Source organism: Macaca mulatta, chromosome 6 (assembly GCF_049350105.2).
Source record: "Macaca mulatta isolate MMU2019108-1 chromosome 6, T2T-MMU8v2.0, whole genome shotgun sequence".
Classification (NCBI taxonomy): Eukaryota; Metazoa; Chordata; class Mammalia; order Primates; family Cercopithecidae; genus Macaca; species Macaca mulatta.
In genome coordinates, this window is record NC_133411.1 from 33,393,647 (window position 1) to 33,414,405 (window position 20,759).

General features: G+C 45.5%; 1 protein-coding gene across 9 annotated transcripts in view; it reads left to right on the forward strand.

The window, feature by feature from the left end:
• PDZD2 (PDZ domain containing 2) overlaps window positions 1-20,759 on the forward strand; it is a 478,150-nt gene that overhangs the window by 388,185 nt on the left and 69,206 nt on the right. For all 9 annotated transcript variants that reach the window (XM_015139787.3, XM_078004636.1, XM_078004638.1 and 6 more), the window contains one exon: window positions 18,549-18,660. In XM_015139787.3, the coding sequence (XP_014995273.3) occupies window positions 18,549-18,660 (112 nt within the window). The remainder of the gene's footprint in view (window positions 1-18,548; window positions 18,661-20,759) is intronic.

Genomic DNA, 20,759 nt, shown 5'->3' on the forward strand with positions numbered 1-20,759 from the left:
GCCCGGCTAATTTCATCTTTGTATGTTTTGTAGAGACGGGGTCTCCCTGTGTTTTCTAGGTTGGTCTCGACCTCCTGGGCTCAAGCAATCCTCCCGTTTCGGCCTCCCAAAGTACTGGGATTACAGGCGTGAGCCACGTTGCCCAGCCAGGAAAGCAAATATTGTATTTCACATGGATCCTCAGAGAGCAGTGGTCTCCGTAATAGAATAGGCACACCCAGAGAAGCCAGATGATTTCTCGGGGTATGGGAGGAAAATATTAGAACATATGTAGGTCTTATCATGTTTTAGATTGTTTTGTTTTATGGTACATGCAGACATTAGTACAGTAGTATAGGTTTAGAATTTATGAATCTGTGTTAGGAGTGCTTGATGGCTTCCCGGCTTAGAAAGACTGACGACATAGCACGGAGCATTAGGAAATACAGTTAAAAAAATTTACTTAGTATGCAGTCAATTTTATTATCATTCTTTGGATTTGAAAAATTCTTTCAGATTTCAATGAAAATAAAATATGAATCGTTGGAGCATATAATAAAGTTTCTTTGCCCTCAAGTTAATTTCTTTTATGAACATAATATGTAGAAGTCATGTAATGACTTTCTAACGGGAGGTAAGTTGCTTCCTGTCTTTGCATATTTCATTACAGTGTTCCAAGATGCCTTCTCACCCCCGTTCCAAATTTTCCTCTTATTTGTAACACTGCTATTTAGTTAATTTCGGTTTATATGTCTTTAAGGGGCTTATGTCTGTGGTCCACACGTTGAAATGTAAAGTAGAATATACATATATATATATATATATATTTTTTTTTTTTTTTTTTTTTTTTTGAGACAGAGTCATCGTCTGTCATCCAGGCTGGAGTACAGTGGCACAATGTCAGCTCACTGCAACCTCTGCCTCCATGCCCGGCTAATTTTTGTATTTTTAGTGGAGACGAGGTTTCACCATGTTGGCCAAGCTGGTCTCAAACTCCTGACCTCATGCTCCGCCTGCGTCGGCCTCCCAAAGTGCTGGGATTACAGGCGTGAGTCACTGTGCCCAGCCAAAATATAATATATTAAGACTCAAAGGAAGATGGCTGTTCAGAAATGAAACTGAAACATTTCTTCTGCCATAGACAAAACGAAGGCAATAACTACAGGAGGTGAAAACAGGGTAATGTGGCTCATTTTTGCACCATATATCTCAGGATAACTCTGTTTATGAGCTTCGCTGATCCTTTAAGGTAACAAAAATCCTTGAGATGTATCTTCTGAGACTGTAATGTAGATAATGTTGCTGCATTATCAGAATCTTGCTCTTAAGGGGAAAAGGAGTTCCTCTCTTAGTTTCAATTTCAGTTATTGTGCTGGATTATAGGCAAATGACAAAATGATCTTTTTTTTTTTTTTTTTTTTTTTTTTTGGAGACAGAGTCTTCACTGTCACCCAGGCTGGATGGAGTACGGTGACGGTGGCATGATCTTGGCTCACTACAACCTCTGCCTCCCAGGTTCAAGCGATTCTCTTGCCTCAGCCTCCCAAGTAACTGGGACTATCGGTGCACACCACCACGCCTGGCTAGTTTTTTGTATTTTTAGTAGAAACAGTGTTTCACCATGTTGGCCAGGCTGGTCTCGAACTCCTAACCTCAAGTGATCTGCCCACCTCGGCCTCCCAAAGTACTGGGATTACAGGAGTGAGCCACTGCACCTGGCCAACAAAATGATCTTTGATGGGGTGGCGGGAGGGACCCACCTTACTTAAAGACTTCATGTGCATTGGAAGATTTGGAATTATTATTATTATTGTTATTATTATTATTACATTTTCCTCTTTTTAGCCACATCTTATGCAACATGGTAGCACAAAGCCTGAGAAATAAAAACAAAGCAAAATACAAGAGGTCAGAAGTTCCCCTGTGGAATCCAGGGCAGAAATTTCACAAAGAGATGGAGTGATTTAGGACAAACTCCTCACCCCACCCCCTACTGTTACTGTTTCCTTGCCTTGATGTTTTTTGTTTGTTTGTTTGTTGTTGTTGTTGTTGAGACAGAGTCTCGCTCTGTCACCCAGGTTGGAGTGCTGTGGCATGATCTCGGCTCACTGCAAACTCTGCCTCCTGGGTTCAAGCGATTCTCATGTCTCAGCCTCCTGAGTTCAAGCAATTCTCTTGCCTCAGCCTCCCGAGTAGCTGGGATTACAGGCGCCTGCCACCATGCCTGGGTAATTTTTATATTTTTTAGTGGAGATGGGCTTTCACCATGTTGGCCAGGCTGGTCTTGAACTCCTGACCTCAAGTGATCCACCTGCCTCGACCTCCCCAAAGTGCTGGGATTATAGGCATGAGCCACCGCATCTGGTCTCCTCACAGAGACTTTCTAACTCCTCCAAGCCTTCAGTCATCTCTCCTTTCTCTGATGGCCAGTTTTACCTGTTTCTCACATTTTAGCACTTAGAAAGCCAGCTCCTGGTTTGTAAATGGGCAGGTGTTTTCCAAAATTTGTTGGTAAAGCTTTTGTTTGGATATTCAAATTTATTTCCCCTTGAAACAAATATATCTACTTAGTAAATATCTGTGGAATTATCTTTTAAGCTATGAGTAGCAAAAAGGTGGCCTTTGTGTCACCCACCTACCCCTCCTCTTTAGCTCTCGGGGCAGACATCTGGAATTCTTCCTAACACTGTTCCTGCTGATACCAGATACAACCGCAGTAGTTCATAACATGACCCTGCAGGTGCCCACAACCAAGCCATTGTACGAATCAATGCTGGGTGACGGCCAGGCTGACATCTCTGTCCACACTCCGAGCACTGTGCTGGGTGCTTCGGGGATACAGAGGTGGCAGACCCAGTTTTGTTTCTTCTCTCGTGCCATTTTTTATATTCCAAAATGAATTATGATTTTTTCTGTACTTTTTTCTTTTCTTTTTTTTTTTGCGGGGGGGGACGGAGTCTCACTGTTGAGCAGGCTGGAGTGCAATGGTGCGATCTGGGCTCACTGCAACCTCCACCTCCCAGGTTCAAGCAATTCTCCTGCCTCAGTCTCCCGAGTAGGTGGGACTACAGGCACATGCCACCACGTCCAGCTAATTTTTTTTGTTGTTATTGTATTTTAGTAGAGACGGGGTGTCACCATGTTGCCCAGCCTGATCTCGAACTCCTGAGCTCAGGCAATCCTCCTGCCTTGGCCTCCCAAAGTGCTGGGATTATAGGCATGAGCCCCCGCACCTGGCCATTTCTGTACTTTTCATATTCCCCTTTTCAGCATAATGAATCCTCAAGGAGTCATGTGCAATACTGACCTAGAGAAGAGATCTGATTCCTTCCGGGGATCAGCAGGGGTCAATGGATGGGTGGCATTTGACTATTCCATAGGACTTCCACAGGAACACCTGCAGAAACTGATGACGGTCTGGAACAGAAAAATAATGTACAGAAAAAGTATTTCCTCAAATAGGAAATTTCAAAGTCTATCCAGAGAGCCACAAAGCCTATGAAGCAAATGTTCAGCCCATGCTTCTAGTTTCAGACTGTGGAATTTTGACTTCTTTTACAAGGAAAGTGACTCACAAGATGGCTATTCAGTTGAGGGACAGGGTCAGAGTTTTTGAGATGACTCAAGCCGCGGGGCAGAGGAGGAATGGGATTGGAGAAAGGCAGGATGGAGGTGGAGAGATGGATTTGGAGGCCCTTGCTCTACCTAGCCCCACTGCGAGGTAACCAGAGCCTGTGCTGCAGGAGTGATGGTCACGGGGATGGAGAGGCAGGAAGCCATGTGAGTGACAGGCAGTGGGAAGTCACCCGCCAGTCGGGGTGCTGACTTCTGGGAGCAAGGGCCTCTTGGCGTGAAGGGAGAGGATGAAAAGAGTTTCCTTCCCTTTTTTCCTGAAGGCGGGGCTGGCCCTATGCAATATTTTCAATGGGGTTCTATTTGCCTTTGAACCCTTGTGTCATCCCCTCCTGCTCACTTGATGCCGGCTGTCTTTACAGACCCCCTGGAGCCCAGAGCCCTCATCCTGGTCTGAACTCTCCACTGAAGTCCCCACCGTCTCCCCTCCCAGATAGCCTCTCCTTCCTCCTCCTCCGAGCCACATTCTCTCATTTCACCACCAACGACAACCCAAAAGACCAAAAAACAAACCAACCTCTTCCATTTTTCCAAGCAGTGTGTTTGTTAGGAAAGCAATCTGACCTAAAACCTATTTAAGCAGTGGCAGGTGATCCTGGGACACTTAGCAAAGTATGTACATTTTTAAAAGAATCCTTACTACTTTAAAGAGTTTATCTGTATCATTTAAAAATGAAATTTAAAGATAAAATTACACAGAATCCTGGATGACAAAGTTGCTTTTAGAGGAAATACCGTGCTAGCTCCTTCCCTAAGATGTCGCTCCCTGTCACTTCCTTCCCTTCCACTTACTAAGTCATATTTCTGAAAATTCTCAAGTCTTCATAATGATTCTGGGTACAGATGGCAGTGGGGAGATGGGTAGGGCTAGAGTATGAACTATTCCGAGACAGTAGCCCCCCTTCTCCAGAGTTTTGCTTCTTGCAATTTCATTTATCCACAGTAAACCTCTATCAGAAAATATAAATCCAGAAACAAACAATTCATAAGTTTTAAATTGTGCGCCATTCTGACGAGAGTGGTGAAATCGCACGCTGTCCTGCTGTGTCCCGCCTGGGACGTGAATCACCCCTTCATCCAGTTTATCCACACCGTCTACACTCCCTGCCCGTTAGTCACTACGTAGCCAGCTCCATGACCAGATCAACTGTTGGGGTATCACGGTTCTTGTGATCAAGCAATTGTATTCTACTTTGTGATTGCCCCATAGTGCAAGCGGTGGTGCTGGCAATGCAGATACGCCAAAGAGAAGCCACACAGGGCTTCCTTTCGGTGGAAAGGTTCTTGAGGAAGGAAGGAAAAATCGTATGCTGAGGTTGCAAGATCTACGGTAAGAACGAATCTTCTATCCTTGAAACTGTGAAGAAGGAAGAAGAAATTCGTGCTAATTTTGTCATCACCCCTCAAGCCGCAAAAGTTACAGCCACAGTGCATAAGTGCTTAGCTAAGATGGAAAAGGCATTAGATTTGTGGGTGGAAGAAGTGAACAGAAACATGTTCCGATTAATGGGGCCGGGTGCGGTGGCTCATCCCTGTAAGCCCAGTACTTTGGGAGGCCAAGGCGGGCAGATTACCTGAGGTCAGGAGTTTGAGACCAATATGGCCAACATGGCAAAACCTCGCCTCTACTAAAAATACAAAAATTAGCCGGGCGTGGTGGTGTACTCCTGTTATCCCAGCTACTCAGGAGGCCAAGGCAGGAGAATCGCTTGAACCCAGGAGGTGGAGGTTGCAGTGAGCCAAGATTGTGTTATTGAACTCCAGCCTCGGTGACAGAGCGAGACTTCATCTCAAAAAAGAAAAGAAAGAAACGTCGGGTTTGGTACATACCCCCCATGGATGGGGACACTGTTGTAGATGAGGAGTTACAACTGAAGGGCCAGATAATAAGCATTTCAGGCTTTGCTAGCCAAACAGTCTTTGTTGCAACTGCTCACCTCTGCCTTTGTGCTTTGAAAGCAGCCATAAACAATAAGTAAATAAATAGGCATGACTGTGTTCCCGTAAAACCTGACAAAAACAAGTGCTGGGCCCGATTTGGCCCCCAGGCATGAGTCTGCTAAGCCCTGCTTTGGGTGATCATTTGTGAGCCTGGAACAGCCTTTTTGCTCCTTCCTGTGGGCTCACCAGCGTCTCAGCTTTGCCAACAGGTTATCTTAAAGAAGCGCCTGCCCTTAGAAATACATGTCAGCAAAGCCCATGAACTCAACACTATTCCTATAAAGAAAGGAAGGAAGGAAGGAAGCAGCAAGGAGCTCATGTTGATCTGGGGAAGGCAGCAGAAGGCCGGAGAGTGCTGCCTGGAACTTAACAGTGAGCCCTGGACGGGTACAGTGGCTCACGCCTGTAATCCCAGCCCTTTGGGAGGCTGAGGAGAGCGGATCACCTGAGGTCAGGAGTTCAAGACCAGCCTGACCAACATGGAGAAACCCTGTCTCTACTAAAAATACAAAATTAGCTGGGCGTGCTGGTGCATGCTTGTAATCCCAGCTACTCAGGAGGTGAGGCAGGAGAATCGCTTGAACCCGGGAGGTGGAGGTTGTGGTGAGCCAAGACTGTACCGTTGCACTCCAACCTGGGCAACAAGAGTGAAACTCCGACTCAGACCTAACAATAACAACAACTAGTGAGCCCGAAATGTAAACCACGATGCTTTTTTTTTTTTTGGAAACAGAGTCTCATTCTGTCACCCAGGCTGGAGTGCAGTGGCGCGATCTCAGCTCACTTCAACCTCCACCTCCCATTTCAAGTGATTCTCTTGCCTCAGCCTCCCTAGTAGCTAGGATTACAGGTGTCCTCCACAACGCCCGGCTAATTTTTGTGTTTTTAGTAGACACGAGATTTCACTGTGTTGCCCAGTCTGGTCTTGAACCCCTGACCTCAAGTGATCCACTCGCCTCAGTCTCCCAGAGTGCTGGGATTACAGGCGCGAGCGACCATGCCCAGCCCCTGATGTCTTACTCTTCATCTAAAACCTGCCTAAATGGCATGCCCAGTTAAAACAATCTTTTTCTGTTACAATAATCCATGTAAGAGTACAACACATTTTCTAAAAGGTTTATCTAGAAAAGAGCCTGGCGTGTTTACTGTTGCTGCTGAATTGGATTTGACTCCACTGCTGGATCAGGGCCCCCTCTGACAGTTCACCCCTTGCTTTCTTTCCTGCCAATTGTCCTGTTTACTACTTTTTTTTTCTTTTTTCTTTTTTTTTTGGCAACAGTGTCTGGCTCTGTCACCCAGCCTGGAGTGCAGTGGGACGATCTCGGCTCACTACAACCTTCATCTTCCAGGCTCAAGCTGTTCTCCCGCCTCAGCCTCCTGAATAGCTGAGACTACAGGCATGTGCCACCACATCCAGCTAGATTTTGTATTTTTTGTAGAGACAAGGTCTTGTCGTGTTGCCCAGGCTGGTCTTGAACTCCTGGGCTCAAAACAATCAGCCCGCCTCAGCCTCCCAAAGTGCGGAGATGACAGGCGTGAGCAACTGTGCCCAGCCCTGTTTACTTCTTAGGGCTCTTTTACATGCCTTTCTTTTTTTAACAGCCTTCCCACCTGTACTTTTTACATGTCTCGAGATTTTCCTGTATGCATGTGTATGCGTGCACGCGCACACACACCCCTGATTTTGTCATTGTGGTGTTCAAGGTAAAGCATATCATAGTCTCACTTCCAGAAACACGTCCAATGCAATGAACCTGGTAGCCAACCCTGCTAAGAAATGACCCAAGAGTCTACCTTGAGTAGCCAGCCCCCAAATCCAAAGAATAGCTCCAGACCCCACAGTTTTCTCACCCACTAGGTCATGGGACCACGGCAAGAGTGAGAGAGTTCCACTTCCCAGAAAATGCTTGTTACTACCTTACCTCAATTTGAAATATGTACTAAGGATGAACACATGCATTCTCTTCCTTGACATCCACATCCCTTGTTTTTTTGTTGTTGTTGTTGTTTGTTTTTTTGAGACAGAGTCTTGCTCTGTCGGCCAGGCTGGAGTGCAGTGGCAAGATCTCTGCTCACTGCAATCTCTGCCTCCCGGGCTCAAGCAAGTCTCCTGCCTCAGCCTCCCGAGTAGCTGGGATTACAGGTGTGTGCCACCACGCCCGGCTGATTTTTTGTATTTTCAGTAGAGATGGGATTTTACCATGTTGGCCAGGCTGGTCTTGAACTCCTGACCTCAGGTGGTCAACCCACCTTGGCCTCCCAAAGTGCTGGGATTACAGGCGTAAGCCACCATGCCTGGCCCTCCTGTTATTTTCAAAGAGCTGAGAGTTACTGTAGGACACTGTCCTCTCTTGGGAACGTGACACATACAAACCCACTGCAAGAGGGTCAGTTGTGAGCTAATGACTGATTACATTCCTGTGCCCTTAAAGGTATTGCCTCAACTTTCTAAGGAATCAAGAGATCTCTTTGAATTTGAACGCATAAAAATAATCACTCTCAATGTGTGTTAAGCCCATTCAAATTGTTTGGGGATGATGAATGGGAGGAAACTGGAAATGGGCTTAGCTAGAACAAGGGCAGTATTAATTCATTTGCAGAGCCACAGCCTGAGCGTCGCAGTGGACATCAGCTGCAGCTCCCCCCACTCCCAGCTGCATCTGACGACCTCTGATCTATGCACACATGCCCTGCGTGTACCAGAGCACGCCCAGGGTTGACGAGTTTGACTCTTTGGTGTTACTGTTTTTCCTCTTTAGTTCTGAATTACTCTCTTGGTTGGAAAGCAGTGGGTTGAGTGTAGCAGTAGATTCCTGTTTTAATTTCTACACGTAACTTGCAGGCTTCTTGCTACTTTGCGCTGATTTATTGTTGTCCTGATTCCCATTTTCTGAATGGTTATTCATTCCCATCCCAGGCCTCTCTGATGACCATCTGGTTCTCCTTTGGTCACTCAAACATCTGCCCCAGAGACTTGGAAAATGAGCTTCCTTTGGCAACCTAAAAATAATCTTAGTGTGACTGAAGCCTGAAAGGGAAATCACCGCGTTGCACTGTCCTGTGGATACTGATCAGGGGGATGAGCCAACAGAGCTTCCTGGGGATTTGGAGCTTAGATGTCTTCTGTCACATCTGCAGATTTTTTTCTTGTTTTTCAAGTCTTGGGAACCATAAAAACATGGTGAGAACTGGGTGCAACCAGTCTTGAAGTTTTCTTTGGGACTAGGCATGCTTGCACAAAGGAAACGGCTGGAGATAAAAGCCATGCTTTGCATGGTTTGTTTGTAAGGCTGCAAGAGCTAGCTGAGGAAGACGGAGGATACTCAGGATTGCGACATTATATTAGTCACAGCGTGTTCCAGGAGAGCTCACAAATGCTTTGAAACAGTTACAGGACGTTTCTGAGGACTAGACTTTTAGCTTGGACCCAAGAGGCCTGTCTCATGGGCAATGATGGTTTGCCCTCCACCCCTAGAAGGCAAAATTTGCCAGAAACTAAAACCCAGTCCCCGTGGTATTTCTCATCCAAAATTATTTCCAGCCACATCGTCTAGTGCAACTTTTCAGAGGTTCTGCAGTGATATAAAATGTCAGCATCATAATAATGTTCAAATAAATTAAATGCCCTTGTAAGTCATAACCCAAAGATGTTAAAATCTAAAGTAATTAACATCTTGACTTAAATTTCCTTGACTTTTGTGTTTAAAAAAAACCAAAGCCCTTAATGACCTCCTTTGATCTCTCCTATCTATTTCTTATTTTGCTCTTTTTTTTTTTTTTTTTTGAGACAGAGTCTTGCTCTTGTCGCCCAGACTAGAGTGCAGTGGCACAACCTTGGCTCACTGCAACCTCTGCCTCCTGGATTCAAGGAATTCTCCTGCCTCAGCCTCCAGGGTAGCTGGGATTATGGACATGCACCACCACACCCAGCTGATTTTTTGTATTTTTAGTAAAGATGGGGTTTCACCAGGTTGGCCAGGCTGATCTGGAACTCCTGACCTCAAGTGATCCGCCGGCCTTGGCCTCCCAAAGTGCTGGGATTACAGGCATGAGCCACCACGCCCAGCCATTATTTTGCTTGTTCTTAGTTAAGGAGATCCTTGGTGCTTGATGCTGGAGAAAGATCATGTTTTTCAGCATCTGCAGCCTGGGCTGTTTTCCACAGGAACAAATAAAGTTTTTTCCAGCTCCAAGAAAACTGAATTCATTCAACAGCAGGTCTCTCATGTGCTTTACTTTTTAGTGATATGCAAATAAATAAAAGTAAGTGGACTCTCAATAGTATCAAAACATGGTCCCCACGCCCTTGACATTTAGAAAAATGAGCCAAACCCCAGTCCCTAGACAGTTGTCCTAGGCAAGATTTTGTTCTTGGGACCTTGTTTAAATTTGCCAAAGGGGTATCAAGAACTGTAGAAAGAAAGAAAGAAAAATACCTGAGCTTTTCCACAATAGTTTCGTGGATGCTGGCAGGAGACTTGAGATTCCAAGTCAGAGACAAACGACTTTATTACTCACGGCACAGCAGCTAGATTTTGGCTTCTCTAATCCCAGTTTAGGATTGAATCTCAGTTGAGGGCTTCATGTTCACATTATTTCCCCTTCCACCCGCAAGTCCTGTGGCAGTGACACAAGCTTGGGGGTGGGCACATGCAGTGGATTTGCATCACAGCTGAGGATCCCTGACCATAGGCAACCTCAGTCTTTTATGATGGGCTAGAAGCAGACCTGACCAACCTTTGCACCACAGGAAGATGCGCGCCTAGAAGCAGACCCGACTAACCTTTGCACCAGAGGAAGGACCTGTCCCTTCCTCCTGAGACACTTATCTAACATTCAAGGCTGTTCCCTCTACAAACATCCCTGGAAAGACAGATAATTCCATGGAACAACAGCCTCTGTCTCTGTTTGCAAGCCATGCAGAAATGCAAGGGACCCAGGGAGAATTATCTCCCAATAGGGCAGACCAGAGAGACTCAATAATACCAAGTAAAGGCAGGTTGATGAGGAAAAGATTCTTGGCTTCTCTTAAAGATGCCAGTCAGTCTGACAGTTGTCTGGAATTCACGACCGTGAACTTAAACCCAATTGGCAGGAATCTTCCTCCCAACTGGAGATGGAGGGAAATCAACCCGGTCCTACTTCAAGTGCTTTCTGTGTGTATTCAATAGCTTCTTGGTTTGCATTTTCACTTTGACATAAAAGTAAAGGGCTTCGCGGCGTGCTACATTGGGTGTGGATGGTGCCTCTGATGGAGCTCTACCTTCTTAAAAGCAGGAATGTTCAGTCAGTCCTGAGCCACATTTTCCATTTCCACTGCCTCTTGGCATGGAAGTGCTTAGACTGAGGAAAGCTTCATCTCTCCTTCCACATTTGTCCAGCTGGAAAAACAGCCTCTGCAGATTCATGATCCAGACCTTCTGTTGATGATTCTAGAGCTTGTGCCCCTAATGAGCTAGTGAGGGCTAATACCTCTGCTGCCTGCTCCTTGAGATTAGTTTTTTTCTCAGGTTTTGAGTGTCCCATGGGTTGCATGGCATTGCTTTCTCCTACATATTTTGGGGCAGTAATTGGATATGTCTGTAGTGATTCATATCCTTCCCCTTTGGGGAAGACTCACTTGAGTTTCCTTTTTACCTGCTGCTTAAATTAGTTCCATTTCTTCTTTATAGGCTTGCTTGCTAGATTTGGGTGTTTTTTTAAGTATTTCTACTCTTTGCATTCTGACTGAGACCTTTTTTTTCTAACATACTAATGTAGATAATAACATACAGGGTCTGTCCCTGTGAAAGAGATGAAATCAATCAATGACTCTTCTATTTAGTGAAGTATCCATTGTTCAAATGCATGCTGACCACCACTGGCTCTGCATTAGCGAATTCCACCTAGGAAATGTTCTCCTGTCAGACCAGCATCAAGTTCTGGCCTATTCTCCTCCCGCCAGGCCCCGCCCCCTTGGTTTTTCTCATATTTACTCCCTTTAGAGTGCCTCATTTCATGCATTTCTCAGCCCACTTTCATCAGAGCAATGACCGATAACTGTGTTCCTTCAGAGTTTACTGAGGATTTTTTTCATTCTTCTCGGTCTTCCTTGCGGTTTTGCCTTTTAATCTGTCCACACATGCCGATCTCTCTTGGGAGAGCTGTCCCAGATCATCCTTCTGAAGCTCTTCCTCTGCAGTCTTAAAATCGTTTCTCTCATGTGTTCTGGGCCTGGGATTCTACTCTCTTCCCTGTGGTTTTAACTCTCTTAGGTAGATTTCTTCAGGTGCCCGTCACCCCCACTAATTTAGGAATAACAAAGCATCTCCCTACTTTCGTGACACCCTCTTTAAGATAGGAACCATCAAGGGTCTTTTCCATACATCACTGTGCTCTGGGACTTCACAATCCCAGTTACTCCTCAGACTGTGGAACCTGTTGTCTAAGATCTCCTCTTCTAAGGAAGTATCCCTTTTTTCTCTAGTCAGTCATCATGTATTCCTTTATTTTCTATTTTCCACTGCTCCTATTCTGATCAGAGGACCAGAGTATGTTTTCAGATCCTCCTTGTTCTTGTGCACAAACCTGATTTCTAAAAACTGAGCATTTCAGACACATGCCTTTAAAATGCCTTTTTAGCTGTGAGTTTTGCAGTAATTTTATTAAAGGGCTTTTTTTTTTTTCCCCGTCTCCAAAGAAGATGGCATGTCTTTGGATTTCCGTTGGGTTTTCTTTATTCTTTAATGAAATCTGCCACCTCTCCATGGGTATGAAGTTGAAATGTGTATCTCTGCAGTCTAGAGCTACAGTCTATGTAATCATCAAATCTGGAGGCACCCTGAGACCTGGGGGGAGAAAACTTGGGCCTTTTTATTGTTTTAATTTCAACTAAACCTTACCTATGTTCTTATGATACACATTAGGTACTCTACAATGAATTCCTTCTTAATCCTCATGATAACCCTGTAAGACAACTGCAAGGGAATTTTAACCCTTTAAACATAAATAAGATTGTTCCTATTTCACATAATGAAAAAACTGCCTTGTATATCAATCATCAATATGTTACAGGCACAATCCATGCTGCTGCCTATGGCACATGTAAATTGCATTATACTCTGCATCCACGTCCTGTGCTTATTATAGTTTATACATTGAGCAGAACAAGTTTCCTTAAATCACTGATTAAAATATGTATACTCTGAATAGGGAGCAACATGACAGTCTCCCTTATTTGTTGGCTGGTGGGCTACTCAGGTGCAGCTGAGAAGCTTTCATTTCTTCCCTTCTTCATTCCTGAAGTAAACGTAGGGGAGAGCAGAAAGAACTGGGAAGTCGCAGCTTAGCTGTGTGTCCAGTTTCACTGGAGGGTGGTTCTTTTGGCCCAGGGCAGTGGTGAATTCCAGAGGCCCAGGCCCTGTTCCCCTTCCATGAACCTGGTCTCTGTGTTCTTCGTTAGCTTTCCTGTTGATTCTGATGCACCTCAAAGTTTCCCTAGGCCATTCTCAGCCCCTGAGAATCTGCCTAGGAATCAGACCTGTGTAAATCAGTGGCCACGTCAGTCATTTTCACTCTCTCGGTCGTTTCTTGGGCCACTGCTTCCGCCTTCATGCCCACTTCCAGAGGTCCTCTTTTGGCACCTCCTGAGCTCTGGGGGAGTTCTCTGTGTGAATGTTCACCCTTCTCCAATCCACACTTAGGATTCAGCTTTCTCAAGTCAGATCCATTGCCACATCGTCGTCAGCTTGCTGGTTTCCAGAATTTGTTGCTTTTGTCTTCTGTTTTCTTTATCCTTGTGAATTATGTCTGTCTTTTCCTAAAAAAAATATTTTCCCTGTCATGTTAGTGTGGTCTCAAAGGGAAATCAGGAGAAATCTGCCACCTTTATTCAGAAACCTATGTTATTTAATTCCCAAATGCAGGCCCATTTTTCAGATGAGGACACTGATGCTCAAAGAGGTTGACTGACGTGCCTAAATTGCAGTAAAATGGTATACTCAGGATTTGTGCCCAGGTAGCTGGCCGGATTTTCAACCACTGTGTCCCACCACCTCTCTACAAAATCAGATGTTAAAGATGCTGCTTCTCTCTGCTGTGTATGTTACAGGTGTGGAAAATGTTGCAAACAGGAAGGCTCTACCGTGGAAATTGGCAAATTCTGTGAGACTCCATTAATATAATGGGATTGTTTTGTACTACACTTGATGTTAGCCAAAAGGCCGAGAAGCAATAATGGCATTGTTTTGTAACACATGAATTAGAAACTGCGCATGAATAATAGATTTTATCAACTGTTTCGCTGAACTGAAGGCCTTCCAGGAGAACGTTTTGCAAATTCCATTTCAGAACAACTAAAATGACATCATTTCCAGAACAGTTTGCTCTGTGCATCGGGAACAAAACCACACACAGAAAAGGGACTCTCTTAAGAGTGTGGACATTTTCAGAAAATAGTCACGAAAGTGTAATCAAAATTGCATTTTATATTGCTACTTCCTGACATAATCTGGAATGAATGTGTCTAAGCAACCCACTTCCTGTTCAGTGAGTTACAAGTCATCTAATGTCACAACAAACTCAACGAAAAACCAGTTTTTTGTTACAAGAGGAAACAGTTCCATTTAAATTCATTCCCCACTGCTAACCCTTTCAGTGTGTTCTGAAATAAAATGTCACTCCTTCCTTGAGCTCAACAGTCTCTGCTGGCAACTCTTTGAGATATCTCTAGGTCCATTCTTACTGGTTCCAGCTACAGGCATTAGGTAGCCACATACACCATCTCTTTTTTTCTTTTTTTGAGACAGAGTCTCGCTCTTTTGCCTAGGCTGGAATGCAGTGGCACGATCTTGGCCCACTGCAACCTCAGCCTCCTGAGTTCAAGCGATTCTTCTTCCTCAGCCTCCCAAGTAGCTTGGACTACAGGCGCTCACCACCACATCTGGCTAATTTTTGTATTTTAGTAGAGACGGGGTTTCACCATGTTGGCCAGGCTGGTCTCGAACTCCTGGCCTCAAGAGATCTGCCCTCCTCGGTCTTCCAGAGTGCTGGGATTACAGGCGTGAACCACCACATCTGGCCCACGTATACCATCTTTAGCATAGGATTTCTTTGGCATAAAAAACTTTACTGGCATTTTGTAGATCATAGAAACTGAATCTGTCTGTCGTGACCAGAAACCTTTCAGGCAGGCTGCTTTCCTTCTCGGGTGCTCATAAGTGCTTGTACTATCTCCAAAATGTCTCTGGTCCTAGGAAAACCTGGGGCTGTGTTGGGAAAATAAAGGAGAAGACAGGTGGAGAAAACTTCTTAAGTCCAGAAACAATAGACTGGCATGGTTTTCCTCGCTTGGCATGAGCATCTCAGACAGACTTTCCAGCGTCTGGGGCCTTGGCCACTGTGTAATAAGCTACCCATGTAGTAGGCACCAGAGGAGGCAATGTCTTGCAAGCCAGGGAATCCCTTTCTCTGCAGGTCCATAGCCTGGGTCAGGTGGTATTACCAGAAGGAACCAGGAATTTTTTTTTTTTAGACACAGAGTCTCGCTCTGTCACCCAGGTTGGAGTGCAGTGGCACAATCTCAGCTCACTGGAACCTCTGCCTCCCAGGCTCAAGTGATTCTTTTTTTTTTTTTTTTTTGAGACGGAGTCTCGCTGTGTCGCCCAGGCTGGAGTGCAGTGGCGCGATCTCGGCTCACTGCAAGCTCCGCCTCCCAGGTTCACGCCATTCTCCCGCCTCAGCCTCCGAGTAGCTGGGACTACAGGCGCCCGCCACCACGCCCGGCTAGTTTTTTGTATTTTTAGTAGAGACGGGGTTTCACCATGTTAGCCAGGATGGTCTTGATCTCCTGACCTCGTGATCCACCCGCCTCGGCCTCCCAAAGTGCTGGGATTACAGGCTTGAGCCACCGCGCCCGGCCGGCTCAAGTGATTCTTATGTCTCAGCCTTCAGAGTAGCTAGGATTACAGGCACGTGCCACCATGCACAGCTAATTTTTGTATCCTTAATAGAAATGGGATTTCACCATGTTGGCCAGGATGGTCTTGAACTCCTGGTCTCAAGTGATCCGCCCGTCTCTGCTTCCCAAATTACTGGGATTACAGGTGTGAGCCATCGAGCCCGACTGGAACCAGGAATTTAACTCACTCTCTGGTAATTGTGGTTCACAGTCTGGAGACCTTCTGGAAAGAACCTGGAGACAGGTTCCTTGCATAAAGTTTTTAAGTCAAGCAAAGGGGGAGGCTCTAAGGCTTTTCTCTGGATTCTTCCGTTTGTATGCGGCCTAGAACTCAGGCCTGTCTCAGAGTTGGCTCTTTCTTCTCTGTGTATGTATTGATGGCAGGATTTGGGGTTGGGAAAGACATCCCTCCAGGAAATCTCTAAAATCACCCTCAAGATTCTGTTCCTGCTTTTTCTTCATCATTTAAACCTGGAAACCTGCCAGTCCTGATAAGGTAATATGAATGCAACAAATGTATTACCTTTGTTTTATATGTCAGAATTAATTTGTTTTCTCAATGCCCCTTTCTCAATTTTGCCTACATTGCCTCATTCTCAGACCTTTTTATTCCTCTTTCTAACCCAGAAAGATACTTGAACTTGAGAAGGAAGAGGGAATCTTCCAAACTTTATATACTGTATACATAATTTGTATATAAACAATTACTTCTTAAAAGAGATTACCTGTGGAATTACTCTAACCGCTTACTTGATACGTTTTTATATATTGAATTTTTGTTTTCTTTTTTGAGAAAGAGTCTAGCTCTGTCACCTAGGATAGAGTGCAGTGGCGTGATCTCGGCTCACTGCAACCTCCGCCTCCCAGGTTCAGGTGATTATCCGGCCTCAGCCTCCCAAGTAGCTGGGATTACAGGTGTGTGCTACCACGCCCGGCTAGTTTTTGTATTTTTAGTAAAGACAGGGTTTCACCATGTTGGCTAGGCTGGTCTTGAACTCCTGACCTCAGGTGAATTTTTTTTTTAAGAGAAAAGGCCTTGCTATGTTGCCCAAGCTGCTGATCTTAACCTCCTGGGCTCAAGTGATCCTCCTGCCTCAGCCTCCTGAATAGCTGAGACTACAGGCACCTGCCACTGTACCCAGCTATATACTGAATTTAATATACAATATATAATTTTCATTACCTGTTAACTTGAGGGTGAGGAGTGGCACTATAATTACATCACCTTTTGATAACTGGTGAGACAAAATGCAAATCAAGAAGCTTTTGAATACACACAAAAAGCACTTTTAAGTAGGACTAGGTTGATTTCTCCCAACCCCAATTGGGAGGAAGGTTCCTGCCAACTGAGCTTAACTTAGTAGTCATGAACTCCAGACAACTGTCAGGCTGAATGGCATCTTTAAGAGAAGTCAGGAATCTTTTCATCATCAACTTTTGTTGTTGTTGTTGTTGTTGTTGTTGTTGAGATGCAATCTCGCTCTGTTGCCCAGGCTGGAGTGCAGTGGGGCTAGGTCAGCTCACTGCAAGCTCCGCCTCCTGGGTTCACACCATTCCCCTGCCTCAGCCTGCTGAGTAGCTGGGACTATAGGCAACCGCCACCACGCCTGGCTGATTTTTTGTATTTTTAGTAGAGATGGGGTTTCACCGTGTTAGCCAGAATGGTCTCGATCTCCTGACCTCGTGATCTGCCCGCCTCGGCCTCCCAAAGTGTTGGGATTACAGGCGTGAGCCACCGCGCCCGGCCATTTTTTTTTTTTTTTTTTTTTGAGACGGAGTCTCGCTCTGTCACCCAGGCTGTAGTGCAGTGGCAGGATCTTTGTTCACTGCAACCTCCACCTCACGAATTCAGTCAGTTCTCCTGCCTCAGCCTCCCGAGTAGCTGGGACTACAGACGCCCGCTACCACGCCCAGCTAACTTTTTGTATTTTTAGTAGAGACGGGGTTTTGCTGTATTAGCCAGGATGGTCTCAATCTCCTAACCTCATGATCTGCCCACCTCTGCCTCCGGGCATGAGCCACCGCGCCCAGCCTCATCAACCTTTCTTTACTTGATATCTTATATGCCTTTTTAAGTATGTATATCTTCCTTAGTGAGAATATTCCCTATTTTAATGTAAGACTTTTTTCCTCTAGAACCTCAAAGGAAAATAAAATTTCAAATGGGAAGGTTTATTGTTTGACGTATCTCAAAGGTCTTGTATATGTAAACTTACCCCCCAGTTTTTTATAAACACTCTCAAAGTGCATGCGTCTCATTTTCTTCTCTAGTAAATAGGGGTTCAGTTTTGTTTTTAGCATGTTTGGTTTGTCTAGGATGGAGGACCCAGTGAGCCTTGGGATCAGACTTTCTGCATCACCTCCTGGGGTCACACAGCTTCCGGACGTGTGGGCTGACCTCATGTTGACGCCTCCAGGGTGCCTGGACTGGGCTTGATTCCAGGAGCTGTCTGATCAATACTCAGGAGCGTAGCACACAGAACATTTGGTTGACTAAGATGTATAGCTGCCACAAAATCAAATTTTTACTGTATTTTAGAAACCTTAGAATTGGATTTGAATTTCTGGTTTAATATTTGTTGCAACTTGCATTGTTGGAAAAAGCACTGGCCCACGGGTCAAGAGACCTGGGCTCGCGTTGTAGCTTTGTAGTTGACCACTGGGAGACCACCTGGGTAACTGACCAACAAGTGTCCTCAGCTGTAGGATGGAAGACGAAGTGGCCCTGGGGGCCCTGGTTCCATGCTGGGCAGTGAGACGCGTGCTAGGGAGGACTGGGGTCCTGGTTACATGCTGGACGGCAAGACATGTGCTGGGGAGCACTGGGGGCCCTGGTTCCATGCTGGGCGGTGAGACGCGTGCTGAGGAGGAATTGGCCAATGCAAGGCGTTGTGAATGCAGCTTATCTGAAGGGTTGGGCTTTGATCCCGTGATCCTTTTTCTCACATAACACATGTATTCCTGCTCCTTGAGCCTTGAGATAACATTGTGGAGGGGGACAGCATAAGTCATCGCAGGGCTGGGCTCTCCCATCAGCTCTGTGCTTTTTGCATTTCAGATGCCTGGGACAGATGAACCCCAAGATGTGTGCGGTGCTGAGGAATCCAAGGGGAACTTGGAAAGTCCCAAACAGGGCAGCAATAAAATCAAGCTCAAGAGTCGCCTTTCAGGTAGGTGGGGGCTCTGTCTGATGCAGCCTGCCTAAGATGAGCTTTCAGCCTCAGGAGCGGGGAGATGAAGCCATTGCTGGTATGAGCTCTTGTCTTCTTTAAAACCTCAAAATCATTTGTTCCTTAGATGGTACATACCCCAGGCATAACTGCATTCAGCCTCCTGCCTATGTGAACTTTTTTTTTTTTAAGTCATAACAAAGTGCATGGCAACATTTCTGTGTGTCTCTGTGTCCTGAAACATAACTTATGTTTGGTTCATTTACTTCGATCAGATTTCAGATGATCCTTTTCAATGTGGCGTTAATATCAAATCTGCATTTCAACTAAGCAGGAAAAAGATAGGATGGAGTTGCAGCTTTTAGAGCAAATCGACTCTGTATCTCCTGGGCATTTCCTTACGGCGGCTGGCCTGGGCCCAGAGAGAGAAAGTCAGCATTGAAAGCAGCGGCGCTGTGCAGGAGGCACCTTAGAACTTTCGTGTATCATTATGAAAGGTTTTTTTTTTTTTTTTTTTTTTTCCCTGAGATGGAGTCTCGCTCTGTCACCCAGGCTGGAGTGCAGTGGCGCGATCTCGGCTCACTGCAACCTTCGCCTCCCAGGCTCAAGCAATTCTCCTGCCTCAGCCTCCTGAGTAGCTGGGATTACAAGCGCCCGCCACTGTGCCCGGCTAATTTTTTTGTGTTTTTAGTGGAGACAGGGTTTCACCATGTTGGTCAGGCTGGTCTTGAACTCCTGAGCTCGTGATCTGCCCGCCTTGGCTTCCCAAAGTGCTGGAATTACAGGCGTGAGCCACACCACGCCCGGCGAAAGGCATTTTTTAGGCACATGATGGGTCTTTTCCTCCGTTAAAAAAAAAAAAGTAAAAATTGTATTGTATGGCTTTGTTGGTATAAAAATACAGCTGGAGGCCGGGCGCAGTGGCTCACACCTGTAATCCCAACATTTTGGGAGGCCGAAACGGGCAGATCACGAGGTCAGGAGATCAAGACCATCCCGGCCAACGTGGTGAAACCCCAGCTCTACTAAAATAAAAAATAAAAATAATAATAATAATTAGCCGGGCATGGTGGCGTGCGCCTCTATTCCCAGCTACTTGGGAGGCTGAGGCAGGGGAATCACTTGAACCTAGGAGGCGGAGGTTCGGTGAGGCCATATCACACCAGTGTATTCCAGCCTGGTGACAGAGCAAGACTCCTTCTCAAAAAAAACAAAAAACAAACAAAAGATACAGCTGGATTCATCAGTGTCTATTCATTGCTATTGTGTTTATTTTTTTCCGCTTATTTAAAAAGATATTTAAAAGGAAACACTTCTGTGGATCCCTGAAGGTGGCATGGGCCCTCAGCACTGTGCCTGCTGGCTTAGTGGGAAAGTCGGCCTTGGCCCCCCCTACAGTGGTCATCTGGGACGGCAGGAAAAGCAAGGGTTTTGAAGCCTGGCAGAACTAGGTTTAGCCCTCAGCTGCTGAGTTACCCTGTGACCGTAGACTAATGATTTAATCTCCCTGAACTTCCACTCCCTCACCTGAAAAAAGAGGAGAACACCCTGACTTTGAAAGGCTGAGCAGATTTTTAAGAAATGTACATTAAAGCCTTTAACACAATGTGTAGTATGTTAATGTTCAGAAAACATTTGTGTCCCCTTCCGGCCACCCAGATTGGTGGAGAGGGCATGCCCGCACTGCTCCAAGTTTATTCTCAGAGAAGATGGCAGGTATAAGACAGTGAAATACATCTTTTTAAAAAAACATCTGGCCGGGCACAGCGGCTCACGCCTGTAATCCCAGCACTTTGGGAGGCCGAGGCAGGTGGATCACCTGAGGTTGGGAGCTCGAGACCAGCCTGGTCAACATGCCAAAACCCCATCTCTAGTAAAAATACAAAAAAAATAAATAAATAAATAAATAAAAAAAATTAGCTGGGCATGGTGGTGGCATGGGCCTGTAATCCCAGCTACTCAGGAGCCTGAGGCAGGAGAATCACTTGAACCCGGGAGGCAGAGGTTGCAGTGAAACAAGATTGTGCCACTGCTCTCCAGCCTGGGCAACAGAGCCAGAATCCATCTTTAAAAAAAAAAAAAAAAAAAAAAAAAAGAAT